This window comes from Chelonoidis abingdonii, chromosome 5 (genome assembly GCF_003597395.2).
Source record: "Chelonoidis abingdonii isolate Lonesome George chromosome 5, CheloAbing_2.0, whole genome shotgun sequence".
In the NCBI taxonomy this organism is placed as follows: domain Eukaryota; kingdom Metazoa; phylum Chordata; order Testudines; family Testudinidae; genus Chelonoidis; species Chelonoidis abingdonii.
In genome coordinates this window covers 30,495,364-30,518,824 of record NC_133773.1, presented here as the reverse complement: position 1 = coordinate 30,518,824, position 23,461 = coordinate 30,495,364, and the positions used below count along the sequence as shown (strand labels likewise).

Below are 23,461 nucleotides of genomic sequence, written 5' to 3'. Positions count from 1 at the left end.
ATGTAAGGGGAATACTGCTGTATGTCCAATAGGAAAGAGATTCAAACACATTGAGTTGGCAAAATGCAGCATTCCACTGAGATGCTGACATTTTAGGAAAGGCCCATTACCTCCCAAGCTGCAGAACTCACTCTGCAAAGCCGATCTAACTTGGTATAGCTGGTTATCTTGAAACCTGCTAGATGGTTTTGGCTCCCAGAGGTGCTGATCCTGCAACTAGTTCCAAGTGTGTAAAGCCCTCTTTGTCCATGTACAGCCACAGTGACTTTGGTGCAGCTCTGCATGGGCGTGAATCCAGTTGCAGGATATGGGTCTTTTGTCTTTAATTAAATGAACATAAGATATAAAGAAATAAAATAGAAAAATATTGACGATTTCTCTGTATAATTTCTGCAGTTCATTTAGGGAGGGTAATGTGGCTAAGGATTAATGACTTGTGTCTTCAGGGCTTGTGATGTGCTGAGCAACCTCAACACCCATTGAACTTAACAGGATTTAGGTCTTTTATCACGCTGTAGGATTGGACTGTAAAGGCCTGACCCAAAGCCCACTGAAGTCAATGGATGTCTTTCCAGCCACTTCAATGGGCTTCAAATCAGGCCCTGAAGGAGAGAGACATCCCACCAATGCTGGAGCTCATCATCATCTATTCAAATTGCTTCCTCTATCAAAGCCAGTTTATTACTATACATAAAGTATACCTATATTTATTTGTATATAAATATATTATACTGTTAAAAGTGGTTCTGAAATATAGGACAGAAAGCAAACAATTAACTTGTTTTGATACATCATAGTGCACTAACATACTGTATCTGGCACTAGCCCACAAAGGCTGCTGTTTTCATAGTTACAATCATTTGTGTTTTACACAGTCAGTTACATAAAACTGATTTCCTGAATACGAGAGGAGTTTAGCTCACTTAAGTGTTTGCCAACTGACATATTCTCCCAAGACTTAATTTTATGAGAGAGAAGCAGCGTATGGAAATCAAGTCTTCAGGGTCAAACAAATCATAGAACAATTCTGAAGTTGTTAAACACTTGAGTGGGACCAAGGAGCCACTGTGCAATCAACTACTCAACAAAATGTGTAGGGACACACCATTTTCCACTAGCCACAGTAGTATAAGCTATATAGGATACAACCCATTTACAGTAGACTCATTTTAGAAAGGTTCCTAATCCACATTTTAACCTCTCACATCTAATGTCCAAAGTACCCTGATTTGTAAATGGCTTTTATCAGTAACTATCATCTCTTGGAAAACAGGATAGGATTGCCTTGTCATATCTATTGTAACATACCTCCTAATCCATGATTCCAACTACTCAGGTTGCTTGTTGACTGTATTCCATTTGCATGGCTGTGTCCTTATTTTGTAAGGTAAAAACAGTTGTTAGTTTACTGTGACAGTCTCCTGGTTGGGCTCCATGGGAGTAGCTCTCCTTTGCATCCAGTCACTCTTATGCACTATCTGGGAGATTGGACACAAATCATTTGTGACTCTGATGTACAAATGTTTGTAAGCATGGGTTATTTTCCCACAGGCACAACTTAAAGAGCTTTCAAACTTATCCTACTTCTTGACATTTTTATTAACCAGTTGAAAATATTTTCTTTAAACAGTCACTACACAATATCACTGCTCAGCAAGAACCAAATTCTGCTCTTAGCTTCATGAGTGTAAATCTAGAGAAACTCCACTGACTCCAGTGCAATCATACTGGATTTATACCTGTGTAAATCAGAACAGAATTTGGCCCCAGTGGGCTGAATTCATAATTTGTGTAACTTCCTTGTCTTCACAAGGCCAAATGAATCCCATGAACTGTGCTGCCAACTGTCATTATTTTATCCTAGGTTTACAATACTTAGAGTTTTTCTTACAGTCTGAGCTCCTCGAGTCATGTGATTACAACAGTGTCTTAGCTTTCATTGAAAAAAGATAAATCTTTAGCTCTCATGTTTGTAGAGTAGAGGTTGAAACTGTGACCCCACCCCTAAGGCTCAAAATGCTGAAGGCAAAGAAAAATAAACCCAATATTTATTATTTTTAAATCATGATTTTTAGGGCCTGACTCATGAATTTTGAACAATTTGGATTGGCAATACTGCATAAACTTCAGTGGAATTACACCAGGACTGAAGCTGGCCCCATAGGTTTAACCCTGATGTTACTGGGTTAAATGACAGGGGCCTGAAGAGGATGTGTGCTTTTTTGAAACTAAAAATATAAAACCAAAGATTTTTGTATTTGGACTTAATCTAATTTAAAAGAATTGACACTATCACATTTGAATCCAGTGAAACTTCATCAGTAAAAATTCTACTGTACAGTATTGCAATATAAATAGGACATAAGTAAATGAGTCCATGGTATGACATCAGATAAAGCACATGACCGTTCAATTTTCAGTGTAGTCGTCAATTTACTCAAATATACTGCCCAATACAGTTCTGATCCTGCAATCCACTAATAAGTAGTTCTTATCTGAGTAGTCCCATTCATTTGCATGAAGACTTTACCCAGTAGTTGAGTTCCCATTGACTTTGGGGACCTCGGTATGTACTTGGATTACTAGCCCATGCTGAACTCCTTGCTATCACATCTTCACTACTGTTACCCACGCTAGCTTTAATCCAGCTAGCATGGGTATGCCGACCCATGCTATACTCGCAACTTCATTTGCTCTGCAGATGTATTTGTAGTGGAGTAAAGTATTACTCAGTGCGTGAAATTCTGGTTTTGTTTAAGTCAATGGCAAAACTCCCAGGATTTCAATCTTGTCCTATATGTTTAAATACAGTATCATTTGTTTTTCATCTTGACAAATTAAACAAAATGTGTAAAATATACAGTATTTTTTGAAAATACTGCACAGAAATAATTGTTTTTAAAAAGTCTACTGTATTATTTCCTCTCTGTTAAAGAACTGAGATTAGCCCACAATACTTTACCTACCAATGGTCTAGCTTCTTATTTGTAATGTTTACTGAGCCTTTAAATAAACATAAAATAAATTAAAATGAATGCAGTTTTTTCCCATTACTCAGATAAAAGAAGTAGCATTATAGGGTGAAAATGTTAGCCTCATTCAAGTCGATGGCAAAACTCCCATTGATTTCAGTGGAGTCAGGATTTCACACCTAATTTCAAAACACATGTGGGTCACTTTCACCTCCTTTTTATTTCAGCCTGCATAGAAATGATTAGAGACCATAGAAACACAGAACTGAACACCTGAATGGCACAATCGTTGACTTGTTACTGATGCCTCTGTTCTGACTGAATTCAAGTTTCATTTTGTCTTTTTCATCCTTAATTATTTTGCTTCTCTTCAGTTACTGCGACCTTTAAGCCCTGACAAAAATTAAGCAGGAGAAAACAGCTTATTGTGCATTATAACTATCTACTTCCAAATCTGTGAAATACCATCGTTTAGACATTTAATTCTTTTTGTCTAATAGCTCTTATACAGTAGTTCTATCATTTAAGCTCACGTCATCTTCATTACTAAATATCACATTTTGCTGTTGGTTGTGTACCATAAAATAAGGCCAGAACATCAATAACGTAAATAACATACATGTAAACTTGTTCTTCTGCTTGTTATAGTTATGGATAGGCCCCCAAGGACTTTCTGATTCTTTTAAAAGCATTCACATAATACGGAATGTAACTTTATTTTTTTTCTTCTTCACATAATGAGACACTGAAAGCCCTTCTCGTCTCTAATAGGATATTAAGCAGCTCTGTTTTTATGAATGTCAGCACAATTAAAGCCAAAATAATAATAATAATAATAATAATACTTTGTACTGTACAATCTCAAATTAAAGCAAGAAAGATAAAGACAATTTTTGCATTAGCCAGAAAATGTGATTCTCTTCCATTGGACTTTTTTCTTGTTGACAAGTCACATAACGTGTATATGGGTGTAGTTGTGTATATTCTATGCAGAACAGCAACCCCTATTCTGTTCATCTAGTTCTTCTAATTGTTTAGTTAAACTACCAAACTGATACAATTTAGAATACTACATTAATACATTTAACATCAAGTTTACATACTTGCTTTTTTTAAATACTAGGAACTTGTACACATTTTATTTGGCTTTGTAAGGACTGAAATATTACAGATAATGCAATCTACTTTTCTTTGAAAGAATATGGCTCTTATCAACTAACTCTCTCTGAGGTTCAGAGTGAAATACCTTTTCTTCTATCTGTAGCTGACTTGAGAACAGGATGTCTTCTTAAGTGGTCAGCAGGATGCTACAGTTCAGATTGTTCTTAATTAAGGATAATTCTCTCCGGACATTAGAGTTAAGCTGTTGCAGCAAAATTATTTCATTTAGACTAATTTTTCTATAGAAGTCTCAAGAAAAACTATTCCAAGTATGTTTTGTTGTAGTATCTCCACATGACCAGAGGAGGGCACTTTAAACATCTTTGCACTGCTCATGAAGCAAATGCAGAAACACAGTGTTACCCAATGTCACATACAGTCCTGCCGAATGCTATTAAGGTTGCAGATATCTTTTTCTGAAGTTCACAAAAATATAAAATATGTGCCGTACCACAGGGCTCTATTCTGTAGATAGAGAGAATGCCTATCTCTAGCTATCTAGATTTTCTTCTGATTCCTTCCCATTTTCATTTTCTTCATCTTCTATTATACTGCTGATTAGTCTGAGACTCACAGATCATTGTTAAAAATATTTGGGGGTTCTCTCCCTCACCCTCCCCATCCACTGCTCTGTTGCTAGCCCCAGGTAATTTAACAGAGATTGATTTAACCCTCTGTATTATTCTACTGCAGAAATTCCTTGACTTTGATGCCCTTGGAAAAAGCACTCTCTGAGATATTATATGTCCTGCAACAGCACATCTCATCACATTAAAATCTTGTAAAATTACTGGTCCCCCCTGCCTGCTCAAAGCACTGATGTTGCATACCAGATCTGCATGCACAGCATAGTACAGAATGGGGAAATCAATCTTTTATCCACTACATTCACTACTGCAATGGAGTTCAATGACTTTCCATAAAAAACATTCAAGATAGCATTCACTTTTCATTTTTGGGGTAAACATGTCAACCCTTTAGGATAAAGTTTTTAATTTTGTAACTGTACTGGTATCATAGACACAAACAGTTTGCTCTCTGCTTTGTTTTGTTCAAATTTAATGCAGAAAAAAGATTAGAAAGGATATAGAAATAATTTGTTTTTAATAAAAGTCTTTCTTCCATCTTTGGGGAAGAACAACGCTTATTTTTTCCCCCACAAAATGTTATTTTCCTTCCTTTTTCAGAGCTGACAGGTACAAGAAGGAAGATGTCTTTCCTCAGCAGTCCTTTGAGATGGAGTAAAATTCAGTGAGTCCTCACCATGATAGGATCATAAACTTACTGGTTTAAACCAACCCAGCTGTCCCTAAGCTGCCGAGTTTTAGCTGCACCATACATATTTCCTTGTGCCATTTTTTTTGTCTGTTTTTATTTTGTTTTTCTTGATGACCCTGAGCTATGGCTTCTGTCTTCTTTATACCACTAGTCAGCCTTCCTTGCTTTTCTGGTTTTGCCGACATAGGCCTCAAAGAAGAAATGGCAGAATAACACGAAGTAGCTGAGGTACATGAGAGAAGACCAGATGATGTTCTGAACATGGGAGTGGCACTGCCCCTGTTGCATCCAGGAGAAGACCAGGTAATTAACTACACAACCAATCAACATCTGAGTGATCTGTGATAAGGTGATGAACATGGCAAACTTGCGTGAGACTCTGAAGCCAGCAGCCCGCAAGGCATAGTAAGAGTACATAACGGCGTGGACCCCATAGTTCATGGTCATAAACCAGCCACCGCCAGCCACCATGTCCTTGTAAGAGTACCAAGAATAAAGCAGTACCGTAATGTGGTGGTACCAGTGCAGGAAGATGAGCTTCTGTTTTCTAAGAATAATGAATATTGTATCTCCTGTAAGACAAAAGACAGGGGGGAAATATCAGAAACAAATCAAACTAATTTGTAATTCTTATGTTCTGCCAGGTTTAAAATGGTGGGAAGTTACTTAGATTGTAGAGTTTTGGGGCCTTGATGAAAACCTCAGATCTAAACACCCCATAACTTTATTGGAGTTTAGAAACTACATCTGTATGTATGTCCAGAGCCAGATTTTATACGTGTCCCTTTATCTTTATGATAGGGAACCAAAACTCCAGGTCCAAACACTGTCTGCACTGGTGGGGTCTTTGTTTGAAAAGAACATAGGATCCAATCTTCGTGACATGGCTAACTGCTATTTTAAAATGCTACTGCTTAATTCAGAGACATTCTCTGCTCAAGAGGCAATCTGTGAAAGTCTCTCGTAAGCACTGTATTTTTGACTTGTGTTTTGACGTTTTGAGCACGAGCAATGTCCATTTATCTGATGCAATTTCGGGAAACAGTGGTATTTAACAGACACCAGGAAACCACGTTTAACAAACCAAAAGCTAATTATAGTAAGGGAAGACTGACTATCTGTTGTCCCTGAGGTTATAAGGCAAAGATTCAAGTCAACATTTTCAAACCTAGGTGCCTAAAATTAGACCCCTAAGGCACATGAATGAAAGTATTTGACTTCCAACATGAAAGTCAATGAGTAGTAGCTGCTCAGCCAGTTTTTACTAGGTGCCTAAATATGAATTTAAGTGCCTAAATGTAGATGCCCCTACCCCCCAGGTTTGAAAATTTCAATCACAGAGCACAAAGATTTTGTATCACTAGATCCTGGCATATAGGACAAAGTGAAGAAAATTCTTTATGGACCTGTCCTTTCCTGTGTCTGTTTGCCAGTGGAATAACAGTGGGATGAGAGCAGAATCAGGCTCTGTGGAGCTACACAATGAAGTGACAGTCATGGGTAACTCAGGGAAGAGTTTGTGCCATTGTGTTCTCACCAATAAATATCTAGTCATCTGTGGTACTCAGTGTTAATATACATAGGAGCAGGAGGGACTATACTAAAAATGTTTCTGTAGCAAAGTTCTGTGTCTGTGTAACTCTTAAGAAATCTGTTTAATATACGTGTCTTCAGAATTTGTATGAAGAATATTATAATTTGAGCAAACTATTGTCAAATCGTTCACTGTTGATCTACACAAAGTTCATTAACAAACAAAGAAAGTGAGTCTCTCTGCAAAAGGCTTCAGGTTTTTCCCTCCATGAAAGCAGAATTTTTTTTAACCTAACTGACGGTATTGTTAAAGTGGTTGGGGAGGTGGAGGGAATATAACATAAAACAATGAATATAGTCAAGGTTTTGAAAATGATTAGTGACTTTGAGCCCTCAGGTTTTTGGCTGCCCAACTTGGGACACCTGCAACGGGGCTGATTTTCAGGGGCAGGTGCTCAGCAATTTCTGTTAATAAGGTACATCTAAGATGCCTCAAAAACCTGAGCCAAAGCACTAATTACATTTGAGAATCTTCGTTGCATCTTCCACTGACACTTCACTCAGAGCTCGCACCCAACCATGTCTGAGGTTTTGAAAAGTTTCTGGGACTTTTTTTTCTGCCATTGGTTGTCATTTCCCCACATTTCTGCACTTCCTGGTTGTGGCTTGAGTAAATAAATAATAATAATAATACTAAAAGTACTAAATAATGGAAATTGTAAAAAGAAAAGTCCTCTGCTGTTTCTAGTCAAACTGAAGCAGGAAGTACAGGACACCTCAAGGGAGAACCTGCTCTCATGAGAGTTTGAACTCATTTTTTAAGACTTAGATCAATAAATTTTGTTCTCAGTAGCTCCATTAATGGCAATGGAGTCATTCTGGATTGATTGATTAGTGTGACAGCATCATACAGTATGAATAAGTATCTGAATGCTTGATACTTATGCAAATCAGCCTGAAATACCTGCATTCACTTATTATTATGCAAAATGCTACTGTATATGTAACCTGTACCACTGGAGAGGGAGTGCATGTGTAAACACTTCCTGGTTTTAGAGAGAGAACGGAGTAATTCTGAAATACCTCACATCCCCTTCTTCCAAATTCTCATGCTATTGCTGCACAAATGTGTTTTAGTCTTCTTTCCACTTACTGTTTCTTTCCTCTCTTCCTGCTGTTTGCCACTACTACATTGATCTTAATTATTTTATTTTTATGCATATGCTCTTCTTGTAGACAGTGATTTATAGGGGGGGGAAGTGTAAAGCATGAACCACAAAGTGTGTTTATATGTGCATATATCCTTGGAAAATCCAAAAGATGAACGTTAGTGAGAGGGTGGAACTAAACCTATGCCTTACATACTAATGCTACAGTTACGCATGCTTCTGTTTGCTTCATTAGCTGCAGGAATGCCGAGTCACATTGGTTAGAATCCACATTTTTAGCAGATAGTTCCTAATTTTAACAAAACCAAATATAAGTGAGTTTTCATGTAATTCAAACAGTAAGAAACCAAAGAGTCTGAAACAGCATGAAGAGGGCTGTGTGTCTTCTTGTCTCGTGCTGATAAACTGCTAATCTGAAATCAACTGAACTGAGTTTGCTGCTGAAATATAAACCTATTCCTGCTGTTTATCTGTATCCAGTGAATTCTGCTGCTCTGTGAGGTTTCAGTAACCTGCAGCCTCAGTAGTGAACTGGGGGGCTGCTGAATCATTGTCCCCTACTTTGTATTACGACCATTCTCTCTCATACTAATAAGTCCCATGAGCAGCAAACATACTGGCTGGATACTAAACATACTCTAGCAAGTATATTCTTTATAGCCTTACAAAAAATGCTGAAGAGAAAACCCTTTACAAAATATGCATCCAATAGGAGGGTGGGTGGAAGAACTACAATATTATGGGAAAGGGGTTCATTTTCTGCCTGCAAGAAGCAAACTGCCAGCTAGGTTTTTGGTATGTTTAGGGGAGGGGGAAACACAATGTTCCTGTGTGTACATACATAAAATAAGGACAAATAAAACAGAACTGAGGTAGAATGGGACCTGAAGCCTCTTGCTTCCATAGCTTGATGTTGTTGTGTGTGGCTTCCAGATTTATATACAAGGCAGACGTTGAGTCACTCTGCAAATCACTCTATTAATGTTTATCTGTAATGACTGACTGCTTCAGACATGGGGCACCCTGTACAGTCTGACAGTGATTTCTTTTTGTGGTTATTTATGGGACAGGCCTAGATAAGGTTATGGAGGAACCTAGTGTATTTCTCTATACGGGGTTCAGGACCTGTATCCATGTAATCAGTCAAAGTACAGTGATAAGCCCGAGGCTGCAACTTTCCCTTGACACTAGATAGAGTCAGTGTGATGTCTATTCTTGGTTACTGAACCTGTGACCTACAGTGCTTAACCATGAACCTCAACAGCTTGAGTTTAAGGACCTTGGCTGAAAGCTGTAACAGATTCATCTCTGGTGCAGGTGACGGGGGGGGGGGGAGGGACGGGCACTGAACAATGGGTTACATCAGGTTTTCTTGACCTGCTGACTAATAGGTATGTTCCTGAGCTACCAGCTGCACCAAGTTGAATAGCTCCAGGAACCTGGACCTAAAAACACTTCTATTTCTAGATGGAACATCTTTGGTTCCTTCCCCAACCCCCAATTTCTACTGATCCTAGGTGGCTTTTAGGGTGGCTTCCCATGGCCATACGGAGCAGTCAACCACTTCTTCTCCTTATACTCCAGTCTGGATAACTTGTTCTGGTTGCACATTCTGGGAATTTCTATTAAACTTTATTTTTGTTCTGAACAAATTGCATCAGGAGTATGGGCTGGATTCTGCCTTCACTTATGCTGATATAAGCGAAGAGTAACTCCATTGAGGTTAATGTCATTTTACTGGTGAAAAGCTCATAGCAGAGGATGTATCATACCTTAAGTATATCTGTATGTTGGTAGTTCAATTTCAGTCAAGAAGTCATGGGCACTAGTTCAGTGACTAATATCCAACTCTAGTTGTTAGCAGACTACCCAAAAACAATTAATTTTTAGTTATGTTCAATGAGTTGATGGTCACTAGGTGCCCACATCACCAAAACCACAAACACTAACTAGCACCTATCAGCCATCTCTGAAGAGACCAAGGATCGAAGACAGACCTACAATATCATTCCTATATGTCACCTGTCTAGATCAGGCTTGGGGTATATTAGCAGAGTAGTATGGGGAAGCTTGCATTGCCAGTGTCTGTACTATATCTGAGAGAGCACTTCATGGTCCAGCACTCCTGAGCTAACAAATACTAAATTTAGAAATAGGTGTCAGGGCCCAACTATTTTGCAGGAGGCCTGTGTATATGATCATTAAAATAAAGGAATGAAGTTTCCAATGCCCTGGCTGGTACAACCATTAGATAAAGGCTTATTTATCTCTAGATAAAGTGTGAGGAGAAACAAGGAATCCTACGAAGAGAGAAATGAAAAACAATATAACGTGGGCTTATTTGACACTGTCAGTCACCTTCTGTGGGAGAAGAGATTGCCCCAGCATGAATATTTTCCTTAATCAACAGGTAACAGACTGCCCCCAATCTAGCAGATAACACAAGGTAACTCTCACTTACACTATGAACTGCTAATAGGGGTTAGGTTGTCCCTAACCCTAGCATAGGTGTGTAGAAATAGTGAGGAAAACAAGGGCACAAAAGGTCTCTCTGCCTCCTTCCATACCCTCCAAAAAAGTCATGGACAAATAAGGTCCCCTGTGCTTGGGGGAGCACAGAGACTGCTCCATCCATTGCCCCTAGTAGAACACTGTGCCCAAGAGAGGGGGCTGGGAGGTACAGGGCCATGAGCCTATTTGCCCTCTAGATTGGCCTGTGGAGTTAGCTGGGTGCACTGGGAACGAGCAGGCTGTACCATCCCAGGAGTACTGGGGAGCTACAGGAGGGGCACAATGCATGGGCTTCATGTGGTTCTTTAATGTCCCCAACTCAGAGCTGTGCTAAATGCCACGGGTTAACCCAGGAGCATGAGTTAACTAAGCAAAAACCCAAGCTTGCCTAAACTGAATCAAAACTGCTAAAAAAGAAGGTGAAGTGACCTGAGGGGCTTGGGAATCATCTTGTTCAACTTTTCATTGCTCTAATCTTAGTTCAATTGAGCATAAAGCTTAGCGACTGAGGAATATGGGGGCAGGGGGGTTGGTTTGGCTTTTTTATTTACAAGCCTGAAAAGCGGTTTTCAAAAGCACTGAATGGTTTGCATGTTTTCTGCATAAACTCTTTTGCCCCAAATGTGCACATTAAATAAAAACGAGAGCAGGGGTACTCACCTAGTTCGGGTGCTTTGCTTAGCACAAACGCGTAAGCCCAGAATTTGCTGACAGGTCCATTGTAAAAACTCTGGTCACACACTGACTGCTTCAGGCCTTTGGTCATCAGAATGTACAGCATATAAGCACCAGTTCGAACAGCACCAAATATACTTCAGAAAAGAAAGAGAAAATAAAGAACATTCAATAGTTACTTACTAGCTAAACTTAATCACTTCAAATCATTATAGTAAAAAGCTAGTAATGGTCTTAATTATTAGTAGTTTGGGCCCAAATATTGATTCAGGTGTATAGCTAGAGTAACTTCACTGCCTTCAAGAAATGAATCTGAATTTCCAGAGTGAGGAGAATATGGATGTTTTATTGGACTGAAATATCTGGTACAGTCATGTCAGTTCAGTCCTAGGGAAATGCGACTTCAGGTGTCAAGAGTAGATGGGAATGTCTCCTTTAACTCTTGAGTGTGCAACCTGCAGAATTTTGATCTTGCTGGGTGGGAAACTGCACAGTCCACAAGCGGTGAGTTTAATAGCAGCTTGCATTTTTTATTAACTCCCTCCCCTGAGTTTCTCAGTGTGTTCTGTCATCTGTTTTCTGTGCCCCAGTCCTGCAATGAGTTTCATCCAGGTGGAATCCTGTACCCAGCCAGAACTCCACTGACTTCAGTGGGGAAACTGCTTCAAGACAGGAGCTTAAGCTTGTAAATGCTTTTGGTAGAGGCCCTGACTGGCTTCATTTTGTGTCTCAGACATCACCTGGCACATTGTTTGCTCTTAACTCATTACTAATAGAGGAACTGACAAACTAGCACTAGACAAATTCATTTAATGAGATGCACAAATCACCCTTATTTCCTTAAACTTGTTTGGACAGCCAGATATGTTGTGTTCCGTCAATGAGGTATATTAGGATGTACATTATGGTGTTAATTAGTGTCATCGATGGAGGAGCTCATTTTAGATTACAACTGGCATACAGGTGGCACTACTGAAACAGCTTTGCTTCAGCAACACCAGCTATACCATCATCTAGTAGCTGAGCAGGTCTCCACTTTGCAACCCCTAGCTGTTGGCTCAGTAACCAGAAGGATGAAAGGCCATTCTGGATGCATTACACTGCAGCTTGAAAACTGAATGTGGAGAGAAACTGCAAGGCTTCGTTCTCACTCTGTTTGCTAAGTTACAAGAGCACTCATGCATACTCGTTAATTGAGTAGTTTCACTAGCATTTCTGAAGTCCATACTTTGAGGAATTTTAAGTAACCTGAAAAAAAGCTCAGGCCTTTCACCATATGAATGCTCAGGCATACAGAATTCACCACACCGGATCACTGTGCCCCACCACTACCCCACATCACTTCAACCAACGCTGCCTTGCATCACTTCAGCCAATGTCATCTCACATTGCTGTGCGCCAGCACGGCTTTGCATCACCTCCCCACATCCCTGAGGTCCATCGTTGTCCCACAGTACCATGCCCCATCGCTGCTCAGTTTAACTGTCCCGCATCACCTCCCTCATCATTGTGACTCATCCCTTCCCAGTATCACATCCTTGCTGCCTACCTCACATTATGTTGCCCCGCATCGCCTCCTCCATCCCTGTGCCCCATTCTCAGTGCCCTGCACCACTGGTTTCTGATATTGCCCCATCACTGCTCCACATCAACAACTCCATCACTTTTCTGCATCTCTATGCTCCTTCACTGCCCCCATTACTGTGACCTACCAGAGCCTCCCATCACCTCCTCCATCACAGTCTCATATCATTGTGCCCCCAACACCACTGTGTCACTGCCCCCATCACCTCCTCCACTGTCCCTCATCTGTGTGACCCATCACTGTCTTGCATTCACCTCCTGGCCCATGTCTCTTACTCAGCTCATGGTCCCCTGTCATGGACAGCCACATGACAGTAAGAGGGTTGATGTGATGAATTTGACTGTGAAAATGTATGCATATAGGCAATACATATTAATCACCCATGCAAAAAAAGAGGAAATACTGTGCACATTTTTAACAGTGTGAGTAATCAGCCATTGGGACAGCTCACCTACAGTTGTGGTGGATTCTCCATCACTTGCAGGCTTTAAATCAAGACTGTATCTTGTCAGAGATATGCTTGAGCTCAAACAAAAGTTATGGGCTTCAGGCAGAAATTACTAGTTGAGTTTCTATGACCTGTGTTACACAGAAGGTCAGGCTACATGATTATAATGGCCTCTTCTGGCCTTAAAACCTGTGAATCTATTAATCTAGGTCTTTATATCATTTGTATAAAGTCTCTTGACTTCTGGACCTACAGCATTAACAGGTATGTGTAAACTGATCATTGCTGGCCAGCAAAACACCATCCTCACCCTCACCGCCATATACAGCATTTCACAAGAACATTGTACCAGACATTACAGTGGTTTTTAACTTCCTGTGGAGCATCAAGTATTGGGTTCTTCACCTGTGCTGCACGTGGAGGGAAATGTTGCTTGCTGACTCCTGCACTGATCACCTTATATCTTGAAGCATGAGTTTTTTGGGTATTCTATTAGTATATATAACTACAGGTGTTATTAATGTACAAGTTATCTTGTTCTTCTAAAGGTCAAGCTTCATTGTATGATATGATGGTGATATCATCATTTGTATTGCAATAACTATTAGGACACTTACTCATGAACCAGGACCCCATTGTGCTAGGTGCTGTATAAAAACATCTTCATCCTTAGCATCTACCTGGACCCTATGGTCTCTCTTCTGTGTAGTGTTGCCTTCTTGTAGAGCCTTTTTCCCAGCATGCTTTTCTCATATCTTTCTGGGGCTGGCCCTTTAACTTTGGCAGAGACAGACAACTGCAACCTTAAAGCAGCTATATGTAAATTGAGTGCTCCATGCTGTATCTCCTCTTCTTCCAGCTAGTAAGTATTCAACTCCTGTTATGCTTTCCTATTCTCAGTCCTGAGGAGACAGCACAGTGAATTCCACAGGCTGACTGGGATAGCCATGTTGCTGTTGTTTCATTTAGGAGTTGGATGGGACAGCAGGGATTAGTGGGACCAGATGGAATATGTCCTGGATATGCAGTAACAAGCAGCCTAATGCCAGCACTGAGGCATTTGCTGACATGAAAATCAAAGGGGAAAAAAAAATCTGAGAGAAATATCCTCTATTACAAAGTAAAATAGTTGCAAGCAACATTATGTCCATCGCTCTTTTAAAAGAATCATGTTTTAATAACATTTGCAAATCAAACAGGTTTCTGAATCATGAATTTAAGCTCAGACCAGAATAGTGTCTGTCTAAAATAACAGACCAAATTCTGATTGAGCTAAAACTGGTGTAAATCTGGAAACCCAAGGAATTACTTTAGATTTATATCCAAGTAAAACCTGGCCCCTAGGGCATACCAATCAATTCTTAATTTGGCACGGATGAGATCACATACGTCTTTATATATTTCTTTTTTGTTAGTATTGTTCTGTGGTTTCCCTTTGGTACTATCTCTGTGTTTGTGTCCATGTATTCCCAGTTACATTGGAAGCCTAGCTGGGTAATAGCAATCCCATGGCAGGACACTTTGTTCTACCTCCATGTTTCCAACTGGGAGTGACCTGTGATTAGTATTCTACCCAGAGTTTTCCTTACTCAACCATAGTGATCTTTTATATTAGGCAGATGAAAGCAAAATTACCTTCAGCATAATACATACATTTAACTGATATATTGGGGTGTGCTGCATGCCTAAACTCTATCCAGCTGACAAGCTGAGGTTACCAGACAGAGTAATGTTAGTGAATGCCCCAAAGTGCATGTGAACTCAGAGAAACGGAGCTGCTTTTTGTGCCCCCACTCCTTTAATCATGTCGTTCCTTCTGTGAGGTGAGATCAACCAACTGATTTATGTCTCGCACAGAAATGATGTGCAGGAGGGTGATGGGACTGCTTGCTCAGTAAATCACTTCGGCTTCATTTTGCCCAGGCCCTGGTCTGTACTGTCACTATTGTGAGCATTAAAATGCACTGCTTACCAAAGCAGTCTGGCGAGTGGGAATCAGCTGGGATTCTAAAGTGAAGGTAACTACTGAAAAGTTACAGCCATTCCAAATGAAGAGATCTATCAAAGACATACTGCACTGGTAAATACTGCTTTCAAATCTGTTCAACTAAAAAATGGCCTACATTTCTTTCCCTTCCGGCTGTGCCTTCTTGAGTAGGCTAACAAGCATCCAATTGATATGTTTTGATCATGTTATGGACAGGTAAATATCTGCTAATATAAAAATAATACTCTTCACTTACTTTCTCCTTTTAACATGAGACGCAAAACTTTTTAAAACATGGCTTAAGACCATGAGACTTTTGAGTGGGCAGCATCATCGCCTCATTTTTGAGATGGGGGAAATTGAGACACAAGGCAGTTAAGTGACGGGACTAAAGTCAAAAAGCAAGTTAGAGATAGGAACTAGGAATGATCTCTAGGAACCCTGACTCTTATGTTGCTGATTTAACCACTAGACAACGTTCTTTCTACACAACCATAATAATGGGAATTGAACCTGCTTCTGCAGGGCTGAATTAACTCTTGGTGCCCATGCTACATAGATATGAAAGCATCTGAGAAACACTACTATATATACTAAAACATTGCCACTGCAGTGCTGAGCATAGAATGTGGTCTTATTTCAGCTCTTTAGAACTATCCAAAAATATCCAATTTTCTTGTTTAGCTCGCTGCAGCATCAGTGCTGTGTGTTTTTCTACCTGGAATAGTTGATATATATTTTATTTTCTGCTCACAGATCTAGAGACAAAGCCCATTTTCTAGCTCTGAATAACATGCACATCTCAGAAAAGAAAACATCAGCTCAAAGTCAAACAGTTCTGCCTGTCAGAGAGCACAAACATGGCACTATAGCTGTTCTTTAAAAACAGAAACAAAACAAAGGCATAGCTTTGTGTCTGCAGGCCTAGTTGAAGATAGGACCATACTAGAATCTGTAAGAATTCTGCGTATGGTTCTGCTAAATTTAAAATGAATTAGCTATGTGTTACACATGTACGCTGTGTCCAGAGCTTTGTGTTTTGCATGTACACAGTGTCTCTTATTCCAAAGGATCCCACCATGCTTTACTAACTATGTACATATGGCACTAATGAAGTGCAGCCAATTGGATCACAGAATACTGCACAAACATAAAAGCGGAGAAATTCTGGCCAAAGACTTCAGGCAAAACTCTGCTTATACACACGGGATACTTAAACCCAGAACAGAAAGGAGCTTGGCTTGTAAGATCTCATCACAAATTCATCTTCTCACATCCACCAACCCACACTAAGTCTGGGTTGGAACAAAAGGGTGAGCTTTGAACCACTAATTCCAGGAAAAGCCAAGCTATTCCAGACTTGCAGTTTGGGTGTCACTCCCTTCCCTGGCAACATCCTTGGGAAGAATGGGGGGAAGAGAGGGCTGTCATGTAACTATGGTAAAGATTCAGAGAAAGTGACTTTCTTCTAACACTCAGGAGGGAGCTTCATTAGAATGAGGACAACAGTATTATCCCTAAAGCTACTCAGTCTCACTGTGTTTCATGGTAGATCTTTTGCTTAGAAATGGCCATGGGTGGCTCTATGTTTTTTGCCGCCCCAAGCACAGCAGTCAGGCGGCGTTTCTGTGGGAGGTCCGCCCCGGTCATGCGGATTCGGTGGCATTCCTGCAGGAGGTCCACCGGTCCCGCATCTTTGGCATGCTGGCTGTCGAATTGCTGACAAAACTGCGGGACTGGTGGACCTCCCGCAGAAATGCCACGGAAGGCTGCCTGACTGACGCCCTCACGGCGACCAGCAGGCCGCCTTGCTGCCCCCACCCCGACTTGCTGCCCCAGGCACGTGCTTGGTGCGCTGGTGCCTGGAGCCTCCCCTGGAAATGGTTCCAACTTGGCTTCCTGCCACAAGTTTAAAAAACTCCAGCAAACACATCCTTGCAGTTTCCCTCTTTTTCTTTATAAAGTGTCTTTTTACAAGAATTAATATGTAACAATAAAATATAGAGCTGGACATAACATACCACTGGCTTTATCACCCTCCTGGAAGTCAGGATACCTCTTAACAGGTATAGGTAGGGTGGCCAGACAGCAAATGTGAAAAATTGGGATAGGAGGTGGAGGGTAATAGGAGCCTATATAAGAAAAAGACCCCCAAAATCAAGACTGTCCCTATCAAATTGGGACATCTGGTCACCCTAGGTATAGGGATCACGTCGGGGTGGGGAAAGAGTTTTAGGGGACTTGTAGGGCCCATTAAAAATCCAGTGGCAGAATTCAGAGCTGTCTAGTTGCAACCATTGTGGCACTGGCCTACCCCTGAGAATTGGGGAGCCTTAATTCTGCCTTGACGTAGTCAAAAAAAAGTGTTTATTCCTTGAACTGCCCATGTATCAGCAGTGAGTTTCTGTTGAAGTGCGCATCTGTAGAGTTAGCCAGATTTTCTACCAAGCATGCTTCATAGTTAAAATCCAAATCAAAGATATTTCATACTTAAGAGAGCACAGGCTCCTAACTGAGATCAACTTCCATGCAAAGTTTGAAGCTTCAGCAGCCTTCAGCCTCTTTTGCTGTATCCCAATAAAGAAAAGAATTGAGGTCACAATTTTTTATAATTAGAAGATTTACAGGTGAAATATGTTGAGTCAGGTAGAAATTTCTCTAAGTCAGTTCCTAAAATTTTTTTGAGCACATAACAAAAGTTCATTAGCCTTAATGTTTAATTCAATACAAGATATTTTTTGTATTAGATTTCCATTCTTCTGCCAAAGAACTGGTTTCTTAATGGCTTGGGGTGGCCTCGCTGTGCCAGCATGTCTGCATGCTGATGTAACTGCTGCAACCTCTTACAAATGTGCAACAGGTTATATTTCCTTTTAGTAATGCGGAAATTGAGCTGTTGCCTGCATATTTAAACAACAGCATCCCTCACACTGACAGCATGGAGTGGCATGGTGTACTACAAACATGCTGAGATAGATGAGAGATGAGGTAAAAATACCTAACAGAAAATCTCTATGCTTAGCTGAATGAGAGAAAAATGCATAGCAGGAGGTTATATAAGGGCATCTACAGGAAAAATAATTATTTTATCAAGGTTCATAGTACAGTAACTCCTCGCTTAACATTATAGTTATGTTCCTGAAAAATGTGACTTTAAGTGAAACAATGTTAAGCAAATCCAATTTCCCCATAAGAATGAATGTAAATGGGGGCGTTAGGATCCAGGAATTTTTTTTTTTTTTGCCATACAGTAGAGTACTATAGTTGGGAGGTGCCCCTGCCTTACCCCACACAGGCACAGCCCACTGGCCCTGGAGACAATGAGGCAGGCAAGGAGGCTGAAGGTGCTGTAGGCTAGAAGCACATTGCGCAGCAGCAGCGGCAACTTCCCCTACTCTGCAAGCCCCCCCAACCCACCTCTTCTCCCCCCTCCCCCTTTACTCTGCAAGCCGCATCTTCGCTCCTTCCCCCTCGCTCCCCTGCCTCCTGTCTGCGGCAATCAGCTGGCCTGTAATGTTCAGGAGGGAGGAGGAGTTAAGACTCGGGGTGCAGGCTCCCCCTCCATCCCCTGCCTCCCGAATGCCGCAAACCAGCTGATTGCTGTGCGAAGGAGGCAGAGGTGGGAGGGAGAGCCTGTGCGCTGAGTCCTCGCTCCTCCCCCCTCCTTCCTGCCTGTGGCAATCAAGTGGCTTGCAATGTTCAGGGGATGGGGGGAGAAGGCACTGATCTGCAGGGTCTGCCGGTGGGTGGGAGGCACTGGGGAGGGAGATGTAGGGGAGCTGATAGGGAGGCTGCCAACTGTGGACAAAGCAGGCAGCCAAACGACATTATAGCAAAGCATTACACAACTTTAAATGAGCATGTTCTGTAACTGAGCAGGGATGTAAGATCGAAACAACGTTAAGCGAGAGGACATTAAGTGGGGAGTTACTGTAAATAGATGTTCTGTATGTGTAATGAGATTTATTCCTGTAAGCAGATGTCACAAAACAATCAACCCTGCCAGTCTCAAATCCTCATATTGGAAGTTGTCTTATTTGAACTCTAGATCAGTGAAGAAGCAGCTTTTAGAATCTGGGGACTACAAATCTGTGATATCACATGCGCACTCCGTCAAGTTCATAACTAACATAAATGGAGTTGGGCCCACATAAGTCAATTTGGCCCATACCTCCCCATGTTATAAGAGATATTGCCAGTTTCTTTTTTAAATACATAAAACACATTTCGGACAGAAGAACCTTGAAATAGAAAAGATTTTTTTAAAAGTCTTTTAAGAATGTTTAAAAAGGCTTTTCTACTCTCCTACTGATGTTTATAAGGGCAACAGAGAAGCTTATTTCAAAATGTTTCATATTTACTGGACCCTTTTGAAGCTGCATCCCAAAATACCTGTGACCAGCTTTGTTTGAAAGTCTACCATTGAGAAGCACAGGGAACAAATTCAGCCATGGCATACCTGGAAATAACTTCCATTTATTTCTGCAGGACTTGTACTTGTGTATACCAGAGATAAATATGGTCCTTGGTCTTTGCAGCCTTTAGAATAGTGGTCTTTTTCCTGTTTATTACAGAACAAGTTTTTCCACAGATCTGAGAAAAGGCTGGCAGGAGGCTGTTGTTGAGAAACAGATATTCCTTTGGCATGCATAAGCACTGTAGGATAGTCTGAGCAAACAGCGCAAAGGTCCTTCAAAACAGCTTCATTCATTGCATAACCTTAATTCAGCTCTAGAACATGGACCATCCTGTGCATTGTACAAGTACTGGTGGAAAAAATAGTATGTGATTATGTAATTGAAGACTGTATCCTAATGCATACATACAAATGAGCTGAATTAGGATTGCACAGGCAACCTACAAATTCCTAACTGAGTGCTTCACTTAGTAACTTTAATATTAAGAGAATGTACTTTTTAGTGTAAGCATTATGAAATAAAATATGAATGAATTGCTGGTTCTAACTGCAGTAATCACATAGATTACAATTTGTTAACCAATTTGCCATTCTTGTAATTATTGTGTCATCCAAGAAATGGGAAAGAGAATTTAAAAAAGAATTTTCTTCCAGTTTTTTGCATTGAAATGTAAATAAACTACCATTCATATTTCAGCTGTTTGGTTTTTTGAATCAACACCTTCAGCTGGCAGTTGAAAGGGAGTGTTCTTGTTGTGCTGGGGAAGTCCCTTCGAGATTCTTGAGTATGTCTTTAAGAATAACCAAACAAAAACATCTGTCTTTAGTGGATTTGTGCCCAGGTTTTACACTGACCGCAGCTCATGCTGGGGCAGACCTATGGGAGTTTAAACAGTGCTGCGTACAAGGGAGAGCTGAGTGAAAAACTTTAAATTTACACATAATTTAAAAATACGATTTAAAAACCTGAAACTTTAAACAAAATTAAAAACACTCAAAAATTTTACATTTTGTTTTGAATTTTCAAAAATTTTTATTTTGTGAAAAAGCTACAGATATATGGCAGTACGGAGGGCAAGTTGGTTCTAAAAATAGGGCCAATAGGGAGTGAAGTTTTCCCTTTCTCTGTGTCCATGTTAAAATGCAAAACATTCCTGGATGACGGTTGGGTGTCCACAAAGTCTCACCAAGGGAAGAACTGAAGATGCAAGATGGAAAAGAGGTTACTTAGTATTCCTGAAAGTCCAACAAAGACAGAGAAGAAAGTGCCTTTGAAGATGACACAAGGTTCTGCAACTTAATGGAGCTCACTGACAAATTTACCAGGGTAAAGGTACACAAGCCATGTCATTTAAGGTTTGCGAGACTTGCATAATCTGCAACTGGGGCTTTTTTCCCAGCTGTCAAGCTATCCATCAGCATGAGAGCTCGTGTTAATTTCAGCTGTTGATGGCTGGTTTCCACTCCTCTAGAATGGTTGTCAAAGAAGGGACCCTGTGCATGTTAAAGTTTGTTTGAAAGAGAAACTATTATTCACAACAAATATGTTTCTCCTTTCCATTTGGTCGAACTTTTGTTTTAAAGGATTTTTTTCTGTCCAGCACACAAGTATGTGGTGGTATTGAGTAAAATTCTAGGATCAACATTCTATTTTTTTTTTAATATTTATTGGACACACATTTAAAATGTATTGTTTTAAAAGAATATATTGTGTCCATTTGTCCATCTGAAGGAAGAATTCACCAGGACATCATTTAACATTTGTCAACAGTCCTTCTGCTGAATTGGAATTCCATTCACTTGCAGGGATAGGACCTGCTAGATTTTCTATGAATATGAACTATCTGATATATGGAAACAAAGGATGAATGAGCAGTATAACCCCTGATTATACTTTCCCTCAGTTATGTATTCCTGAAGAGTAAACTGGCGCATATTTACATTGTTTCTCACAAACACATGAGCTTTTCTCTCTCGTTATTACCAATGAATGTATAAATGAATTCAAGTTGCAAAGGAATAGAACAATTAACCAGAGTCAGTAATAACTTTGCTACACTTGATAGCACACAGGGTACTATGGGTACTTGCAGACTGGACAGATTTGTTGAAGCTGTTATTTCCCTTTTTAAATTTTATCATGTCTTACTCTACCATTTGTTTCCTTAAATGAAGAAATCCACACTCTTTCATAGGTGCACAGCTTTGCAGTGGGGAAGAGGCTGGTCTTATTGGTCTTGTTGAGCACAGCTACTTATGCACACTTTGGATGTCACATAAGTAATATTGGATTTTTCAGAAGGAATGGATTCTCCTATTGACAACAAGTAATCATTCATCTTTTCACAGCTTCAACATATTTTCCTTAGCTGGCCAGTGGGAACAGTGATGTGACTTTAGTCATGATTCTGATCTCGCTTTTACCCAATGATTTTACCCAAGCGTAGCTCCATGTCTTCAGTGGAGTTATTCCTGCTTTAAACAAATGTTAGGACTGTGGTATTGCTGTTTGTATATCCATGACTGTATAAGCATGATCTTGCTTTAAACTGAAGTTTTGTGTCTGTTACCATGAGATATGCAGTGTTGTTGTAACCATGTCAGTCCCTATAACAGAAGTTGGTCCAGTAACAGATATTACCTCACCCACCTTGTCTCTCTAATCGCCACAAGAGGCTAAGTTACTGATTTCTTGGTAACCAGTTAAAATTTGGAGTGGGTTAATAATGACTGAAAGCTGTTACTATCTTACGGTTGTTTAGTGACCTATGTGGAATTAACCAATCTCATTTCAATGATTAATAGAGAGGTGTCTGCACTGCAAAAACAGACATGACAATTTGGCATGTTGTCTAACTCCAGCTGGAAAAGAGGACAGAAATGGGTTTGTAATCTGACAACAGGCTCATACCTTGCCAGTGCCACATAAGGACAGCACTCTTCAGCATTATGTTGGCTGCCAGGTGCATGAGTCAAAACACTGACCCAAAGAGTACAGGCACACCTTATTTAACCTGATTCTAGTTATCCAAAAATTCAGAGTCAAACTGATTCTTATTCTGAATTGTGTCTAAGATATATAGAAAAGCCTTCATCTTATCCCAAACCCTGCTTATCCTCATTATTTTCACTTCCCCCATCTCATTTTGATAAACAAGGTTTGACTGCAACTGATAAAAAACATAGCTTTCAAATAAGATGTCTCTCTGAATTTTTGGAATGCTGGGCTTATCAAATTGTATCTGGTTTCTTTTAAACAAGATCCAAGAATGAGAGCGTGCACAAAGCAATCACTCTATATTTGACCTCTCGGTCTTCATTCTAAAGGGAAACCTGCATACAACCTTCAAAAGATGAGCCTCGGAGCTTAAATTCATAATTTTGCTAGACACTAAAAATAATGGACTGAATAGAAATACTGGATTTATTACAACAATCATTAAGCCACTTCCCCCACACCCATCAACCCCAGTCTCCCTTTCCTCTTCCCATGATTGGAGGGGCACTAACAGGCCCCTTCACCTTGAATATGTGTTAACTACTTATGCTAAACAGTCTGTTCCAACTTGTATTTAGCTGTATGTTATAGTATAATTTCTCAATCTGAACCTTAGAGTTCAAATATGAGGTACTAGCATAAATTCCTCTAAGCTTAATTACCAGCTTAGATCTGATAGCGCTGCCACCAGCCAGAATTCCAGTGTTTGGCGCACTCTGGTCTCCCC

The 23,461-nt window shown here is 40.2% G+C and overlaps 1 protein-coding gene across 1 annotated transcript in view; it reads right to left on the bottom strand.

The window, feature by feature from the left end:
- Positions 1-645: 645 nt before the first annotated feature.
- Positions 646-23,461, bottom strand: part of ELOVL6 (ELOVL fatty acid elongase 6) — a 120,788-nt gene continuing 97,972 nt past the window's right edge. The window contains exons 3-4 of the mRNA XM_075066200.1: positions 11,285-11,436; positions 646-5,983 (exon numbers count right to left, since the gene is read on the bottom strand). Of these exons, the coding sequence (XP_074922301.1) occupies positions 5,559-5,983; positions 11,285-11,436 (577 nt within the window). The 3' untranslated portion in view covers positions 646-5,558. The remainder of the gene's footprint in view (positions 5,984-11,284; positions 11,437-23,461) is intronic.